Here is a 17982-nt window from a genome sequence, read left to right on the forward strand (position 1 = left end):
CCCCTGCTTGTTGGTGTAATACATGGCAACCTGATTGTCTGTCTGAATCAATATGATTTGGTTGGACAGCCGGTCCCTGAAAGCCTTTAGAGCATTCCAGATCACTCGCAATTCCAAGAGATTGATCTCAAGACCTTTTTCCTGAAAGGATCAGGCTCCTTGAGTGTAAAACCCATCTACATGAGCTCCCCACCCTGGGAGGGTTGCATCCGTCATCAACACTTTTTGTAGCTGAGGAATTTGGAATGGACGCTCCAAGGTCAGATTGGATCAAATTGCCCACCACTGCAGAGAATTCCGGAAGTCGGTGGACAGTTGGATTGCATCCTCTAGACTCCCCGCAGCTTGATACCACTGGGAAGCTAGGGTCCATTGAGCCGATCTCATGTGTAGACGTGCCATAGGAGTCACATGAACTGTGAAGGCCATGTGCCCTAGAAGTCTCAACATCTGCCGAGCCGTGATCTGTTGAGACACTCTAGCTATGGACACCAGGGACAAAGGAGGTTGTCTGCCCTTGTCTCGGGAAGATAAGCTCTAACTATCTTTGTGTTCAACAGGGCTCCAATGAATTCCAACTTTTGCACTGAAGTGAGATGGGACTTTGGGTAATTGATTACGAACCCCAGTAGTTCTAGCACCTGAATAGTCATTTGCATGGACTGCTGAGCGCCTGCCTTCGAGGTGCTCGTCACCAGCCAATCGTCGAGATAAGGGAACACATGCACTCCCAGTCTGCATAGCAACACTGCGACTACCGCCAGGCATTTTGTGAATACTCTGGGCACAGACGCCAGACCAAAAGGCAGCACACAGTACTGAAAGTGCTGATTTCCCAGCCGAAATCGCAGATACTTCCTGTGAGCTGGAAGGATCGAAATATGTGTGTAAGCATCCTTTAAGTCCAGAGAGCACAGCCAATCGTTCTCTTGACTCATGGGAAGAAGGGTGCCCAGGGAAACCATCCTGAACTTTTCTCGAACTAGAAATCTGTTCAGGCCCCTTAGGTCTAAGATGGGACGGATCCCCCATTTTCTTCTGCACAAGTACCTGGAATAGAATCCCAGCCCCTCTTTCCCTGGTGGATCGGGTTCGACCGCACCGGCCTTTAGAAGGGCGGAGAGTTCCTCTGCAAGTACCTGCTTGTGCTGGGAACTGTAAGAATGAGCTCCCGGTGGACAATTTGGAGGTTTGGATTCCAGATTGAGAGTGTATCCTAACCGGATTATTTGAAGAACCCACCGGTCGAAGGTTATGAGAGGCCACCTTTGATGAAAAAATATCAACCTCCCCCCAACCGGCAAGTCGTCTGGTACGGACACTTTTACAGAGGCTATGCTTAACTGGAGCCACTCAAAAGCCCGTCCCTTGCTTTTTGCTGGGAAACAGTATGGGCCTTAGTCGCACGCTGTTTACGAGAAAGAACGTGCTGGGGATGAGCCTGGGCAGGATGCTGAGAAGCAGGAGTGTACCTACGCCTAAAATAGGAATAGGGAGCACTCCTCTTCCCGCCAAAAAACCTCCTAGATGAGGAGGCAGTAGCAGAAGATGTCCGGTGGGAGAGAGAATCCATAGCATCATTATGCTTCTTGATTTGATCAACTAGATCCTCTACTTTTTCACCAAAAAGATTTATCCTCCCAGCAAGGAATATCCGCCATTCTCTGCTGGACAGAATGATCCAGGTCAGAGACACGCAGCCATGAGAGTCTGCGCATCACTATACCTTGAGCAGCAACTCTGGATGCCACGTCAAAAGTGTCAAATGTACCCCTGGCCAGGAACTTTCGACACACCTTCTGCTGCCTTACCACCTGGCAAAAAGGCTCGGCCAGCTCCGTAGGGAGTGAATCAACCAAGCTCGACAGTTGTCGTATCGAGTCCCGCAAGTGCACGCTCGTGAAGAGCTGGTAAGAGTGGATCTTGGCGTCAAGCATAGCGGCCTGGTATGTCTTCCTCCCAAAAGAGTCAAGAGTTCTAGCCTCTCTGCCTGGGGGCGCCGAAGCATAGTCTCTAGTACTCTGGCCTCTCTTGAGGGTGGAATCCACCACCATGGAATTGTGGGGTAATTGAGACCTCATCAACCCAGGTTCACCGTGGATCCGATACTGGGATTCAGCTTTTTTTGGGACCACAGGGCCAGACAGAGGGGCTGACCAGTTTCGCATAAGGACTTCCTTCAGTACCTTATGCAAAGGAACAGTCACAGCCTCTTTACGTGGAGAAGAATAATCCACGACCTCGAGCATCTCAGTCCTGGGCTCATCCTCAACTTCCACAGGGAAGGGAACAGCCGTAGCTATTTCCCGGACGAGAGAAAAAAGATAGACTCTCCGGTGGAGATAGTCTCCTCTCTGGCAGAGAGGAAGGATCAGAAGGAATCCCAAAGGACTCATCAGAAGAAAAGTACCTGGGATCTTCCTCTGACTCCCACGAACACTCCTGCTCAGTGTCGGATAAAGCCTGTGTCAAGGTACTTTGACACTGAACCTGCCTTGACGCCAAGGAACTATTTCCTCTATGGCGATGTGGAGAGGCCGACGCCCGGTCCGACTGCGGCGAAGCTCCCTCCGACGACGACGAAGGGGAGTCAACCTAGGTGGCAGCCGCAAGCAGCATCACGGTCGGGGACCTCACCGCAGGCGAAGGGCCAGACACCGCTGCAGCAGCAGGTACAGAAGGCGCAAGCACCCCCGACACCAAAGCTGACTGTCATAGCAGTCCCTCCACAAGTTCTGGAAACAAGGCACGGATGTGCTCATCAAGAGCCGCCATCGGAGAAGGCTACGGGGTCGATGGGACAGGCAGTGTCAGAATCCGTGGAGGCTCGGGAGCAGGTACTAGGCTACTGGGAGACCGCCGAATTGGCACCTCCTGTATCGAGGGAGAGCAATCCTCTCGGCGCCGATGCTTCTCTGGTGCCGACTCTCTCAACGCCCCGGAACTCTCAATACCGTGTGTCGAAGGAGAATGATGACGGTGCTTCTTCGCCTTCACTCGACGCCCGTCATCGAGACTCCTCGGTACCGATGAGGACGTAGAATCCTCACGTCTCCTCGGGGCCGGGTCCGACAAAGGCCGGTCCCGGGGGGCCTGCATAAAAGGAGGCCTCGAGGCAGGTGGAGACCCACTCAACGCCTCACTGCTCCCAGCACGAGTTGGTCTCTCAGCAGCCATTATCTTTCTTCCAGACGTCGATGTCAAAGGACCAGACTGAGCCCCAAAACGTTTTTCTTGTTGGGCTTCTCGAGACGCTTGAGTCCGTTTCTTCATACGAAGACACAGACTACAAGCAGCTGGGCTATGGTCAGGCCCAAGGCACTGGATACACCAAGCATGGGTATCGGTACCTGAGATGGTCCGGTTGCACCGCGTACAACACTTGAAGCCGCTGGGTGTCTTCGATGACATGGAAGGAAAAACGGCTTTGTCAAAATCAAAAGTCGCAATTGTGCCAGTAGAACGAAAAAAGGGCACAAAAGAAAAGGGAAGAACCTGATCGAGCAGCCAAAACTCCGGCCGTGTCGAAAAAGAAATAAAACTTATAAAAAGGGATTAAAACTAAGAAAAATACGGGCAGGTGACAATTTTTTTTTTTTTTAAGAAATGACAAATAGAAAAGATATATATATATTTCGTAGAATGAAGACTCTTTCCAGAGCCAAACCAAGAGAAACCAAAAAACGCTGTCTCTCCGTCGCGGACAATAAAAAACTGAGGCACGCTCACGCAATGGGCGGGAAGTCATCCGCGCATGCGCGCCAGAAGACTCTGGCAAAACTTTACTTTTTTGCTTGCAAAAATTTGCCCGATTCCTGGGCCGACGCGGACGTCTACCCATATGTGAGAACAAGCAGCTTGCTTGTCCTCGGAGAATCAATTTTCCAGCTTTAACAGGTTACAAAGTTGAACAGATCGAACCATGATAGATCAGTACAGAAAGGCATTATAAGACACAATTATTTAAACAAAAAAGGCATTTCCAGCACAAAAGAATCTAAAGCACAACAACTAGAAAAGCAGTTAGATTTAAAAAAAAAAAATTGCCATTCAAAAACATTCAAAATGATTAAGGGGCCCTTTTACAGAGCAGCTGTAAGCCCAATGCAGGCTTACCGTTCACTCTTTCAGGACTACCGCTGGCCCAATGCAGCCGCCGGCGGTACTCCTGCCCTGAGTGCGTGCTATTTCCGTGAGAAAAAGAAAACCCCTGGAAATGGCTTCCATGACGGTAACCCAGCACTAATTCGGCATTGCCAGATTAGCACAGGAGCCCTTATCGCCACTTCAATTGGTGGCAGTAAGGGCTCCCTGTCGCATGGCCATGCGGCAAGAGTTCTCTTACCACAGCCATGTGTGCTGAGGGCTTTTTTACCCACTGTGGTAAAAAGGGCCTTTGCGCGTGGGAAAAATGGCCCCTAAAATTCTTCTTTTATGTTTTTATTTTATTATGAGGCAAAATTAATGTTTGAATAGAGAAAAACTTTAAGGCCCTGTTTACTACGTCATGCTGTAGGCGCACAAACCTTTTAGCACATGCTAAAAATTAGTGAGCGTGTCTCTATCGTTAGCACTTGCTAATTTTTAGCACACGCTAAAAAGTTTGCGCACCTACCGCGCAGCTTAGTAAACAGAACCCTTAGCCAATAATATTATTTTGTCAGGAATTTCTCTACTTCATACCCTCCTCTTCAGAATCCTCTAACATGCCCGAAATATGGATACTGTACGGTGATCTACTTTTATCTTCCAGATCTTATTTTAGCACATTCACAGAACTGAATTTAAGCTACAATTGTACTGTCATTCCAGCTGATCTTTCAAGCCAACCTGTTCCACCATGGTATCCAGCCTATCCTGAAAGGTAAAGTACTTTATTTAACAAACCACAAACTTCCAACTGTCTTGTTAATTCTAAGCTTTGTCTTCAAATTTTGCAGTTTTTCTGGTACCAGCCCTGAAATTGCAGTTGGCAGATTGAGTAGCAGGAGTGAAAAAAATAAATACTCCACATAAAAAGGGGTGTTTGTCTATAAGCCAAACTTTTTTTTTTGTTTCCTGATAACTTTCACACTGCAAAACCAGTGGGGAATTTATAATTTCTGAATGAACAATCCTAGTGAAAAAGCTAAAAATGTCTGTTTTACACAAGAGTAATGATAAAAAGGATACGGCAGACGAGCTCCACATCGAACTGATAAAATCACCCAGGAAGACTGGGAGGGGGAAAAAAAAAAAAGTTAAAAAGCATCATGATTTTATAGATTAGATTTTGATTAAAATTCTTAAGGCCCTGTTTACTAACATGCGCTAGATTTTTATCGCATGCTAACCGTGTAGACGCCCATAGGAATATATGGCCATCTACATAGCGAACGCTAAAAACACTAACGTGCCTCTAGCATAGCTTAGTAAACAGAGCCCTTATAGAATAAGCTACCATAATAAACTAAGCATTTCCAGGGCTTATTAAACTCAACAACAGAATGTTTTTCAATAGTCTCTCAGAACTATATACAGAAATCTATGCTGTAACATAAGCAACCTGGGAAGAAGCAAAAAAAAAAAAAAAAAAGGAGAAAAACCCCTACAAAATGTATACAAATCTCATGGAAGAGAGTAGGAGAGGACCAATTAAATTCCAACGAACTACAGAGGTGAATAAGCATTCATAAAGTAAAATACAAAAACAGATTGCCTGATTCAATTTAGAAGCACACAGCTTGACAGTTTGCTAACCCTCGAAGGGATTGCAGATTGTTCTGTCTTTTTGACAAAACACATGCTAATTCACTGAAAATATTTGCCTATATACATCAAACACAGTATTGGCTAGATCTTGTGAATCCTGAGGAAAGCATTTATCACCGAAACACAGAACTGTGTTGAGTCTGGCAACATTTTCATATGCATCACCTAATTTTTTTGTATATAATTGAATCAGGCAATCTGATACAACAGCTCCTGCCCTGACTGTCCACTAGACCACATTGTGAAACGGTAAGCCCAGGGAGGAATAAGGTGGGTCTACGGATGTATCGAGAGGCTCTCTCTGCTCAGAAGCAAGGACAGTACAGGGAAGGGAGGGAAGTAATACCAGACACCACAGGGGAGGGGGGAAGTGGAGTAATGCCAGCAGTCTCGAGTATCAACCGAGATTTAAATTTTGGCCAAAAGAATCTCAGTTTATGCTCAAGTATGTAGGGTAAGGCCAAGAAGCAAGAATAGTTGTATTTTGGGACAGGATCTGTCAAGTTGAGTATAACATAACACAGTCTTTCCATCTTTAAACTTAACTTTATTTAAACAGAACACCACACAGTGGCATTCCTAGGGGGGCTGACACCCGGGGCGGATCGCCGATGCGCCCCGCCCCCCCGGCGAAAGAACCCCCCCCCCCCGGGTCCACGCCTGGGGGGGGGGGGTGCCGCGCGCCTGCCGGCTCTTCGTTTTTTTTGTTACATTTGTACCCCGCGCTTTCCCACTCATGGCAGGCTCAATGCGGCTTACATGGGGCAATGGAGGGTTAAGTGACTTGCCCAGAGTCACAAGGAGCTGCCTGTGCCGGGAATCGAACTCAGTTCCTCAGTTCCCCAGGACCAAAGTCCACCAACCTAACCACTAGGCTACTCCTCCACTCATGTTTTCATGCTCCCTCTGCCCCGGAACAGGAAGTAACCTGTTCCAGGGCAAAGGGAGAATGAAAACGAAGAGCCGACAGGCGCGCGGCACCCCCCCAGCGGCGTGCACCCAGGGCGGACCGCACCCCCCCCCCCCGGTACGCCACTGACACCACCACAAGTATAAAGGCTCTCTTAACTATAAGGGTTCAGTGCAAATGCAACTCTTCTCAACCACTGGTTATAACGCATAGCAATGGAAAGTACCTTCAGTTATAATCTCAAATTTCCATTTGAAACAGGCATTCACAATCAGGTCACGTCCAATTACAACTTCAGTTTTCAGAAATCTAAGTCTGGGTTCTGTAGCTTGCTTTAACTTTCCTAGGAAGAACTTCTTTTCTCATGAATCCCTTGGTCCTAAGAGTTAACATAGTTCCCCAGGCGAAGGATCACTTGCTCTTCCATTAGACTCACTACAAGGTCTCCTCTTATGTTTACTGTTTTCAGTAAACCAATGGCCCACAGGATCAGACCCTGGCCTCCAAGTCACCCAAGACCCCGGATTTGAGACCTGCCATCAGGAACTTGTGATAGGAAATGTTTTGTAACAAAACATTGCTTTTGTCCAGTTATATCTATGATTAGCCGTTAAGCCCGTTAAAACTGGCGAGTTTTTTTAATTTCACCTCCATGTGTAGCAAGTCTGCTCTGTCCCCTGTCCTCCCCCCATGTCCAGCAACCCTCCTCTGTCCTCTTCCCTCACCCCATGTCAAGCCACCGTCCTCTGTTCCCTGCCCTCCCAAAGAGACAGTGAGTGTGAGAGTGAGCAGCTAGTGTGTGTGTGCTTGGGTGTCTCTGTGTTTGTGTGTGAGTGAGTGAATGAGATTGTGTGAGTGAGTGAGAGAGAGTGCTTGTGAGCTGTTAGTACTCCCTGTCTCAGTGGAGGTTCAGTGTCTCCTTGTAGTCAGTTGTTGGAGCTGTGTGTCCGTGGAGGTTCAGTGTCTCCTTGTAGTCAGTTGTTGGAGCTGTGTGTCCGTGGAGGTTCAGTGTCTCCTTGTAGTCAGTTGTTGGAGCTGTGTGGCAGTGGAGGTTCAGTGTCTCCTTGTAGTCAGTTGTTGGAGCTGTGTGTCAGTGGAGGTTCAGTGTCTCCTTGTAGTCAGTTGTTGGAGCTGTGTGGCAGTGGAGGTTCAGTGTCTCCTTGTAGTCAGTTGTTGGAGCTGTGTGGCAGTGGAGGTTCAGTGTCTCCTTGTAGTCAGTTGTTGGAGCTGTATGTCAGTGGAGGTTCAGTGTCTCCTTGTAGTCAGTTGTTGGAGCTGTGTGGCAGTGGAGGTTCAGTGTCTCCTTTTAGGCAGTTGTTAGAGCAGTTTGAAAGGCAGGCTCGTTTTTAAGTGTGTGCCCGTCTCCCTCCCCCCCTCCCCGCATACATGTTGTTGTTCCGCCCCTTCTGCTGACTCGTGCTGTTCAGTGAGCCAAAGGGGCGGGACAGCTATGTCTTTGCGCCATGCTGTGTGTGTGCTGTGAGTGAATGCAGCTGTTTACCTTTTTCTGTTGGCCCCAGAACGTTTTTTGATCCCTGCTTGGTTTCTGCTGTGGGTTTTTTTGTTGCCTCAGCCACTTCGTCGTTCCTGCTGTGCCCTTGTACATGGTGGTTCTCTTCTCCATCCTCCCTCCCTCCCCCACCGATGCCCACGCCCCCTCCTTCCCTCCCTATTGGCTGCATTACGTCCTCCTTCAATTTCCACGCCCCCTCCCCTCCCTATTGGCTGCATTACGTCCTCCTCCGATTTCCACGCCCCCTCCCTATTGGCTGCATTACATCTTCCTCCGTTTTCCACGCCCCCTCCCCTCCCTATTGGCTGCATTACGTCCTCCTCCAATTTCCACGCCCCCTCCTTCCCTCCCTATTGGCTGCATTACGTCCTCTTCCGTTTTCCACGCCCCCTCCTTCCCTCCCTATTGGCTGCATTACGTCCTCCTTCGTTTTCCACGCCCCCTCCCCTCCCTATTGGCTGCATTACGTCCTCCTCCGATTTCCACGCCCCCTCATTCCCTCCCTATTGGCTGCATTACGTCCTCCTTCAATTTCCACGCCCCCTCCCCTCCCTATTGGCTGCACTACGTCCTCCTCCGATTTCCATGCCCCCTCCCCTCCCTATTGGCTGCATTACGTCCTCCTTCGATTTCCACGCCCCCTCCCCTCCCTATTGGCTGCATTACGTCCTCCTCCGATTTCCACGCCCCCCTCCTTCCCTCCCTATTGGCTGCATTACGTTCTCCTCCGATTTCCACGCCCCCTCCCCTCACTATTGGGTGCATTACATCCTCCTCCGATTTCCACGCCCCCTCCCCTCCCTATTGGCTGCATTACGTTCGTACAGAAGCTGCTGGTGGAGGTGGGGTTTAGAGTGTTGCTCCTTGAAGGTTCGGTCTCTACTGCGCATTTGCGGGTGAGTATGGTCACTCGCAATTTATATGTTTGATTTTTAAAACTAAGAAAACAAAGTAACACACATGTCAAACGGTGGATGTAAACTACAACTGAAGCTGTATATGAAAGCTGCCAGTCTCAAACAGCAAAAAAAAGTAATCACATTATGTTAGAAGCATGTTCGTAACTTACTTTAACTACAGGAAGATCAAAGACCTCACGAGATTCTCCAACCTCTGGACTGTCCCCGTCTTCTGCAATAATGTGGGTAGCTAGCGCATTATAAGAAACCTCTTTTGCTTTCCCAGCTTTCAGCAGCTGAACAACCTAAGCAAAGAAAAAAAAAAAGAAAAACATTGTAGCTGAACACATGCTATTCTTCATTTGAAAAAAATGCTAAATGCTGCAGTAACGTGAAGAAAAGCAGTCACAAGACACCTCATGCATATCACCCCTTTATAACTTTCAGTTTTGCATTTTAAAAGTGAAGTTATTAGGTATACTGGATAGCTTTAGAAAAATATGTTAGTTAGAAAAGTAGGAAATGCTCGCGTTTCAAATGCTAAAAGGAAGAGTATTAAGAAATAAACCCTCTTCTTCAAATAACTAGAACTCACAAATTCAACATTATTCCTCTTCTAAAAGAGGACCACTGGCTTCCTATTGAATCCTGCATTATATACAAATTACTGACATTGGTATATAAAATTTACCATTCTTTCCATCTTATTTGATCCCTTATGCCAGTGTACACATCCTACAGTCAAGCTCAGCAGAATTTTCTTGTGGCACCTTCCTTCCAATAGATCTTCCTAGATGTTTTTAGAGAATTTTAGTTACGAGCCCCACACCCTATGGAATATTCTCTCTTCTCATATGCGTATGATAGCCTCACACCAGCAATTTAAGACTTCCCTTAAGACACATCTGTTCAGCGAGACTTATGGGGTAACCTAGTTCTGCATTCATAACATTGCTGGTGAGCGGAAATAATGGCACACTGCCAGGAATGTTAATCTTGAAAATGTGGCAACAGTATACCTACCCTTTCCCTACTTTAGCTTAAATTTTGTAGTTCTTGCTTTCCATTTGACCGCTCTATTTCCATTTTAGTTTGATGTTTTGTAAGCCGTCCTAATGGTTCGACTTAAGGGTGGTAGATCAAATAATTAATAAACCTGAATATTCATAGGTACATCAAGTCACCCAAGGAAGATATTTTGTTGGACTACATCTACCAATACTTCTGATGTGTACAAGAAAGGAACCAGTAAAACTCAAGCTCTAAGGTTTAATATATCCCCTGTACCTTCCTCTCATCTCTCCCCCCTTTATTTTCCTTTTGCTATCTTATAGCTTGTGAATGAATGTGAATGCTTTCCTGTCAAATTATTGTAGTTCTTTTTTTTTTCTTAATTGTGTTTTTATTGTACACCGCCTAGATCTGTTAGTTTAAGGAGGTATATCAAATTTATCTTAATAAATACATAAGTAAGTGTTTACGGCTAATATACATTCAGAGGTGAACACATCCTGGTTGCCTTGGCAAGCAAAATTTCATTTCCTCCTGTTACAGTATTACAGTATGGTTTCTCAAACTGTGGATTGCAACCCAAAACTGTATTTGGGGTTGTGACCTGGGAAGGCTCTTTATAAGTGTTTCAGGCTGCGCCACTCCTTATATGGATGATGTTACCAAGACAGTTCAGATTCTCTATTTCCCATCTGCTGCTGGGGGGGGGGGGGGGGGGGGGGGTATAACCCATCAGTCTGGACTGGTCTAGCACTGACGGCTGACCTTTTCAATGCTTCGCTACAGTCGGCAGTGCTCCTGGAGGACTGAAGAGCAGATGCGGTCCCTCTCCATAAAAGCAGAACGAAGTTGGGAAATACAGGCCAGTAAATCTAACTTATTTGGTAAGTAAATTAATGGAAACGCTTTTAAAACAGAGAATAGTTTTTGGAATCCAATGGATTACAGAACCCGAGGCAACATGGTTGCACTACAGGTAAGTCTTGTCACACAAATCTGATTTATTTCTTTGACGGGGTAATCAGACAGTTGGGTCAAGGGAGAGCGCTAGATGTGGTGTATTTAAGATTTTAGCAAAGCCTTTGACACAGTTTCGCATAGACAACTAATAAACAAACTATGTGCCCCAGGTAAGGGCCCTAAAGTGACTTACTGGATTAGGAACCGATTGAGTGGAAGGTGACAGAGGTCAGTGGTAAATGGATCTCATTCTGAGGAAAAGGATGTTACCAGTGGTGTGCCACAAGGCTCAGCTCTTGGGCTGGTTCTTTTTAACATTTGTGTAAGTGATATTGCTGAAGAGCTGTTTGGTAAGGTATGCCTCCTTGCAGATGATACCAAAATCTCCAGAATACTGTGTACAATTCTGGAGGCCAAACCTTCATAAAGATACTAGTAAAAGAGGCCCGTTTTGCACAGAAAGGAAACGGGCGCTAGCAAGGTTTCAGGGCCCCTCCCCCTCCTGTTCCCCCCTCACTCCCTCCCCTCACACCCCCCTCCCCTCTTCGCCCTCCTCCTCCCTCCCTCCCCCCCCTCTCATCTCAGGACCTCCACCCCCTCCCCCCCTCTCTCGTCTCAGGACCCCCCTTCATCTCAGGACCACCCCTCCTCCGATTTCCGCTGTCCAGCGCCTCCCTCCCTCTGTGTCTGTGGACTGCGAGTGCAAGGAGGATGTGTGCTGTTTAAAAAGTTTTACCTCCTGCTCGGCCGCCAACACTGAAGTGCAGCAAGTACAGACGCCGCTTCAGACAGGCTGTGGTTTCAGCTGTTCCTCTGGTCCTGCCCTCATTTCCTGTTTGCGGAAACTGAGAGCGATTGCGATTGCCTGTGGTTGGTCCCTTCTCCTTCTGACGTCGCATTTCTTTCCCTGGCAACTATACAGAGTTCCCTTGAGGGCGGGGCAGTGATCGGGAGTGCCATTACAAACCCTACGAACACTACACGGCTTAACTGCCACGGAGTCAGTTTCAGAATGTTGGAGGTGTGAATTATTATATTAGATAAATAGGATGGAGTCAGTTCAGAGGTCTTTGGGAACAGATATGTATACTTTGGAAGAAAGGCAGGAGAGGGAAGATATGAGAGAGACATTTAAATACCTATGCAGCATAAATGCACAGGAGGCGAGTCTCTTTCAAACTAAAGGAAGCTCTGGAACGAGAAGGCATAGGATGAAGGTGAAAGGGGGTAGATTCAGAAGTAACCTGAGGAAATAAGTACCTGTATATAATATGTAAGCCGCATTGAGCCTGCCATGAGTGGGAAAGCGCGGGGTACAAATATAACAACAAAAAAAATACTTCTTCATGGAAAGGGTTGTGAATTTGAGGAACAGCCTCCCAATGGAAGTGGTGGAGACGAAAACAGTATCAGAGTTTAAGAAATCTTGGGACAAGTACAAAAGATCTCTAAGGGAGTGAGACGAGTAGATGGTATAGATAGGCAGACTTGATAGGCCATATGTTTTTTAATCTGCCTACATTTTTCTCTGTTTCTATGAACTAGCTTTTTACATGTGTAAAAACCAACTAACCCCTTTAAAATGACCTCCATAATCCTTAAACAGACACTCAAAGAAAACTGGAAGATTAAACTTTAAACATGCAAACATGAAGCAATGTTTATAAGTAAAAATAAAAACGTTATACATTTTCACAGACAATGCCCATTTTAAGGAATATCACTGCAAATTATGAAGTCCTTTTACTGAAATGCAGTAAGGAGTACTAAGTGCAAAAACTTAACTATGAAAGTTAAGCTGCAGTAAGCACAAAGCTTGCGTTACCTCACTGTCACCACGTTGGATGTGGTGGCACCCACCTTATCTGCTACAGAACATGAAGCAATGCAGGAACAGCACAGCTTTTCCATGCCAGAGCAACCCAAATCCTACCCCTCCGAAAGCAGACACTCCTTCACCCACGACTTCCCCTGGTAATCTAGTGGTCCACTATGGCAACAGTCCCACTCAGCCCCCATCCCGGCATTGCCCTTGTTCAAAATGGCACCTGTTGCATTGGTCTTAAATACAAAACCACCTACGCGTCTAATTTCTCCTACTTAGGAACGTAGATGAGGAATGCATTACCGAACTGTGTGAAAATGCAGAATGATCATCAAGACTTTAGGCACTCTTCAAAGACCTATTTGTTTTGTAAGGGCTACCCTACTGATGCTACTCAATAGACTCTACATTATATTGCCTCAAAGGACCATTTTATTCCTTATTATTTTGTACCTTATTTTGCACACGTACCTCTCCCTTACCTGACCCTATTTCTTATTGACTTGTAAGCCACATTGAGCCTGCTTGTGTGTGGGAAAATGTGGGATACAAATGCTGCTCCTCCTCTCGCCTTCACGTCACTGCCCCTGGAGTAAGACCCTGGAGGAGCGCAGCGACATGACAGGCGAGAGGAGGAGCGGCTGCAGACAGCCAATGCCTGATGGCTGTCTGCGGTGCCGCGCTTGTCCTGGGCAGCTATCAATTCACTTTTTATTCTAATTCTAGCTGCATGGAAAATTTATCTTGCTACAGTTTTCTGCTGTGCTAACTGGTCTCTCTGTGCTTTGAGCTCATGAAAAGGGATGTAGCCTGAGGAATTTCTAAAATTACCTCTACCCTGCCCTCTCCAGGGGCCTGTCCTGTGTTTCCTGAACTACTGTTGTGGGATGGCCCTTCTGCTTGCCATTTCTTTGCTTCTGACATATATTACAATGCTGTATCTGTGTGTGTGTTTAGATGGGAATCAATGAGAGAAAGGTAAGGATAGGCTTTTTTTTCTTTTTGTAGCAGCTGCTGCTGCTGCTCAACAGGAGAAGCAGCAGCGGCCGGACAGCGTTACCAGTGGCAGCTGCGGGTGGCGAGGGGGCAGGGGGAGGGGAGCGTCGCTGGACATGGGAGGCTAAAGGGGAGGCAGGGGGAGAGGAAGGTCGCTGGACATGGATGGCTGAAGGGGGGGCAGGGGAGAGGGAGGTGGGGAGGGGGTCCTGAGAACAGAGAGGTGGGGGTGGGGAGGGTGGTCCTGCGAGAGGGGGTGGGGGGCCTGCGAGAAGGGGGGCACACACTCACTCACTGTCTCTCACATACACTCTCTCTGACACACTCTATCTCTCTGACACACCATCTCACACACACACAGACACTGTCTCTCACACACTCTCTCACACAAACACACACACTCTGTCTCTCTCTCATTCTTTCTCTGACACACACACTCTATCTCTCACATACACTCTCTCTCAACCATACACACTCTGAGGAAAACCTTGCTAGCGCCCGTTTCATTTGTGTCAGAAACGGGCCTTTTTTACTAGTAAATAAATAAATGGCAGCATGACCCAGTACCTCAAGACTGCAACTAGGTGTCATGTGCACCCTTTTGTAACATAGCACCAGCACAGAAACATCCCAGGAACACAGTGTTTCCCAAGTCTGGGTCCTGTAGCACCTCCTGCCAGTCAGGTCTTCAGGATATCCACAATGAATATGCAAGAAAGAGATTTTCCTATACTGGAGGCAGTGTATGCAAATCAAGTTCATGCATATTCATTGTGAATATCCTGAAAAAAAAAAATGACTGGCAAGGGGTACTCCAGGACTGGACTAGGGAAACATTGCGCTAAATCACATTCATGGGTAAGTTCCCGGGGGGAGGGGGGTTGTGACTGTGCTACTGGGGTGCTAAAATCAACAGTCATGAAAACTGAAGTGCAGCACTAAACAACACAGTCAAACCTCTGATCTGCTCTGCTCATTTTGAAAAGAGATAGATAGATATACAAACACATACACGCACAAACAAGGAAATGTAAAACACCAAGCAAAGCCTTACTAGTAAACTATAAAGGTCACACAATGGTCAGCAGAATAACACTTTCCAAAATGTATAGCTAAAAAAGAGAAAACAGCTGCTAAGCCAATATAAATTACTCTTACACACGTCACATAAACATATACATAGTAACATAGTAGATGACGGCAGAAAAAGACCTGCACGGTCCATCCAGTCTGCCCAACAAGATAAACTCATATGTGTATACTTTACCTTGATTTGTACTTGCCTTTTTCAGGGCACAGACCGTACAAGTCTGCCCAGCAGTATTTCCCACCTCCCAACCACTAGTCCTGCCTCCCATCACCGGCTCTGGCACAGACCGTATAAGTCTGCCCTCCACTATCCTCGCCTCCCAACCACCAACCTCTCTTCCCCCACCTGCTCCGCCACCCAATTTCGGCTAAGCTTTTGAGGATCCATTCCTGATGCACAGGATTCCTTTATGCACATCCCACGCATGTTTGAATTCCGTTACCGTTTTCATCTCCACCACCTCCCGCGGGAGGGCATTCCAAGCATCCACCACCCTCTCCGTGAAAAAATACTTCCTGACATCTTTTTTGAGTCTGCCCCCCTTCAATCTCATTTCATGTCCTCTCGTTCTACCGCCTTCCCATCTCCGGAAAAGATTTTTTTGCGGATTTATACCTTTCAAGTATTTGAACGTCTGTTTCATATCACCCCTGTATATAACTACTACAGCACTAAATTTAAGCTCATAAGAGAGATACACCTTGCTGAGTGAAAATGTATTCAATTGATTAGGGTCATAAATAATATGAACATCTGACAAATAATAATAGTGAACTGGGTAGTATAACATGAGAACATAAGAACAGACATACTGGGTCAGACCAATGGTCCATCTGGCCCAGTATCTTGTTTCCAACAGTGGCCAATCCAGGTCACAAGTACCTGGCAGATACCCGATGATAGATTCCATACTACCCATTCCAGGGCAAGCAATGGCTTCCCCATATCTGTCTCGACAGCAGACTATGGACTTTTCATCCAGGAACTTTTCCAAACCAAGATACGCTAACCACTGTTACTACATCCTCTGGCAACGAGTTCCAGAGCTTAACTATTCGTTCAGTGAAAAAAATATTTCCTCCTATTTGTTTTAGAAGTATTTCCATGCAACTTCATTCAGTGTCCCCTTCGTACTTTTTGAAAGAGTAAAAATCAACTCACTTCTACTCATTCTACACCACTCAGGATTTTGTAGACCTCAATCAAATCTCCCCTCAGCTGTCTCTTTTCCAAGCTGAAGAGCCCTAACCTGTTTAGCCGTTCCTCATATGAGAGGAGTTCAATCCCCTTTATCATTTTGGTCGCTCTTCTTTGAACCTTTTTTAATTCCACTATATCTTTTTTTAGATCAGTTCTGAACACAATACTAAAGGTGAGGTCGCACCATGGAGCGATATAGAGGCATTATAGAGTTCTTGGTCTTATTTACAATCCCTTTCCTAAGGATTCCTAGCATCCTGTTTGCTTTTTTTAGCCGCCACCGTACACTTGGTCTGATCTTCCATCTCTAAAGCTTCATGCAGGTGAAATAATATATCGGATAAAGTATCCCAAGGAGTACAATCCACAAGAATGCAAATCCCACTTAGGAGAAAATGATTTAACTAAGCTGTTTGAAGTCCCTTTTTAAAGCCACATCACCAGTAGTAGAATAGAGTTCATAAAAATATTTCTTTTCATAAAGATAAGTATTTCTTGTCAGTAGGTCTAAATTATTCTAGGTGTAACCAAGTCTGAAGGCGAGAAGAATGTTGTTTAGCGATTTGTGTCAAGATGTCTTAGATATACAGCAAACTGCAAAGTTTTTCCCATTCTGTGTCTATTGGGAAGAAAAGTTTGATGAAATCTAGCTCTCTCAGCAGATTTGTGTTCAGTGACAGACAGTAATTTTAGCCAGCCTGAACAGCAGAAAGCAGATGACAACTATTCCATCACTTCTGGATTTGGATTTTACATTTAATTGCACAAATTTTAATTGAGTAGGAAGCTAGCAATAACTGAGTGCTAATAACCAATTATTGCAACTAATTGGCTACAATCAGGATTTACACACACATCTTGCTAAGCGCTATTCTATAAAGATGTGCACACAAATCCTTTAGCGTGCAACTGAAAAGGGGTGTGTGGCCATGGGAGGGGCATGGATGGGTCACTAAAGATGCACGCAGTATTACAGAATTCGGGGGATCTATACCTAACTTACGCACCAGGATGTAACACCAGGTTTCAGTTGGAATAAATCCTCGTATGTAATTCTGGAGCAGTTCCCGGTGCTATGCGCTATTCCATAAAGTGGCATGCAACTCGGAGTGCTGTTTATAGAATAGAACACAGTGCAGATTTTTCTCAGCGCCCAAATTTGGGCACCATTTACTGAATCTACTCCTTGGTGTCAGTCCACTATAAGGTAATAAATAGAAATAAAAGAAAATAGGAAAATATATTGTTAGTCCAATTTAAAAAAAAAAAAGATATTACCTTATCGTTTGAGAAGCTTTTGGAGGCACAGCTCTCTTCTGTCCAGTGGGTGTCAAAATATTTCATCATTCTAAATATGTCAAAATGTTGTGACACCCAGCAGACAGGACTTAACAAGTACATAAGTATTTCTATACTGGGATAGACCAAAGGTCCATCGAGCCCAGTATCCTATTTCCAATAGTGGCCAATCCAGGTCACAAATACCTGACAAGATCCCCAAAAAAGTACAAAACATTTTATGCTGCTTATCCCATAAATAGTGGACTTTCCCCAAGTCCAATTTAATAATGGTCTATGGACTTTTCCTTTAGGAAGCCGTCCAAACCTTTTTTAAACTCTGCTAAGCTAACCGCCTTTACCACATTCTCTGGCAACGAAATCCAGAGTTGAATTACACGTTGAGTGAAGAAAACTTTTCTCTGATTCGTTTTAAATTTACTACTTTGTAGCTTCATCGCATGCCTCCTAGTATTTTTGGAAAGCTTAAACAGATGCTTCACGCCTTCCCGTTCAACTCCACTCATTATTATATAGACCTCTATCATA

General features: G+C 45.9%; 1 protein-coding gene across 1 annotated transcript in view; it reads right to left on the minus strand.

Annotated features, from left to right (window-relative positions):
* PAXIP1 (PAX interacting protein 1) overlaps positions 1–17982 on the minus strand; it is a 136341-nt gene that overhangs the window by 107585 nt on the left and 10774 nt on the right. Inside the window, exons 2-3 of the mRNA XM_030198453.1 lie at positions 9244–9378; positions 5173–5216 (exon numbers count right to left, since the gene is read on the minus strand). Of these exons, the coding sequence (XP_030054313.1) occupies positions 5173–5216; positions 9244–9378 (179 nt within the window). The remainder of the gene's footprint in view (positions 1–5172; positions 5217–9243; positions 9379–17982) is intronic.

The sequence above is a fragment of the Microcaecilia unicolor genome, chromosome 1 (genome assembly GCF_901765095.1).
Source record: "Microcaecilia unicolor chromosome 1, aMicUni1.1, whole genome shotgun sequence".
NCBI classification, from domain to species: Eukaryota; Metazoa; Chordata; class Amphibia; order Gymnophiona; family Siphonopidae; genus Microcaecilia; species Microcaecilia unicolor.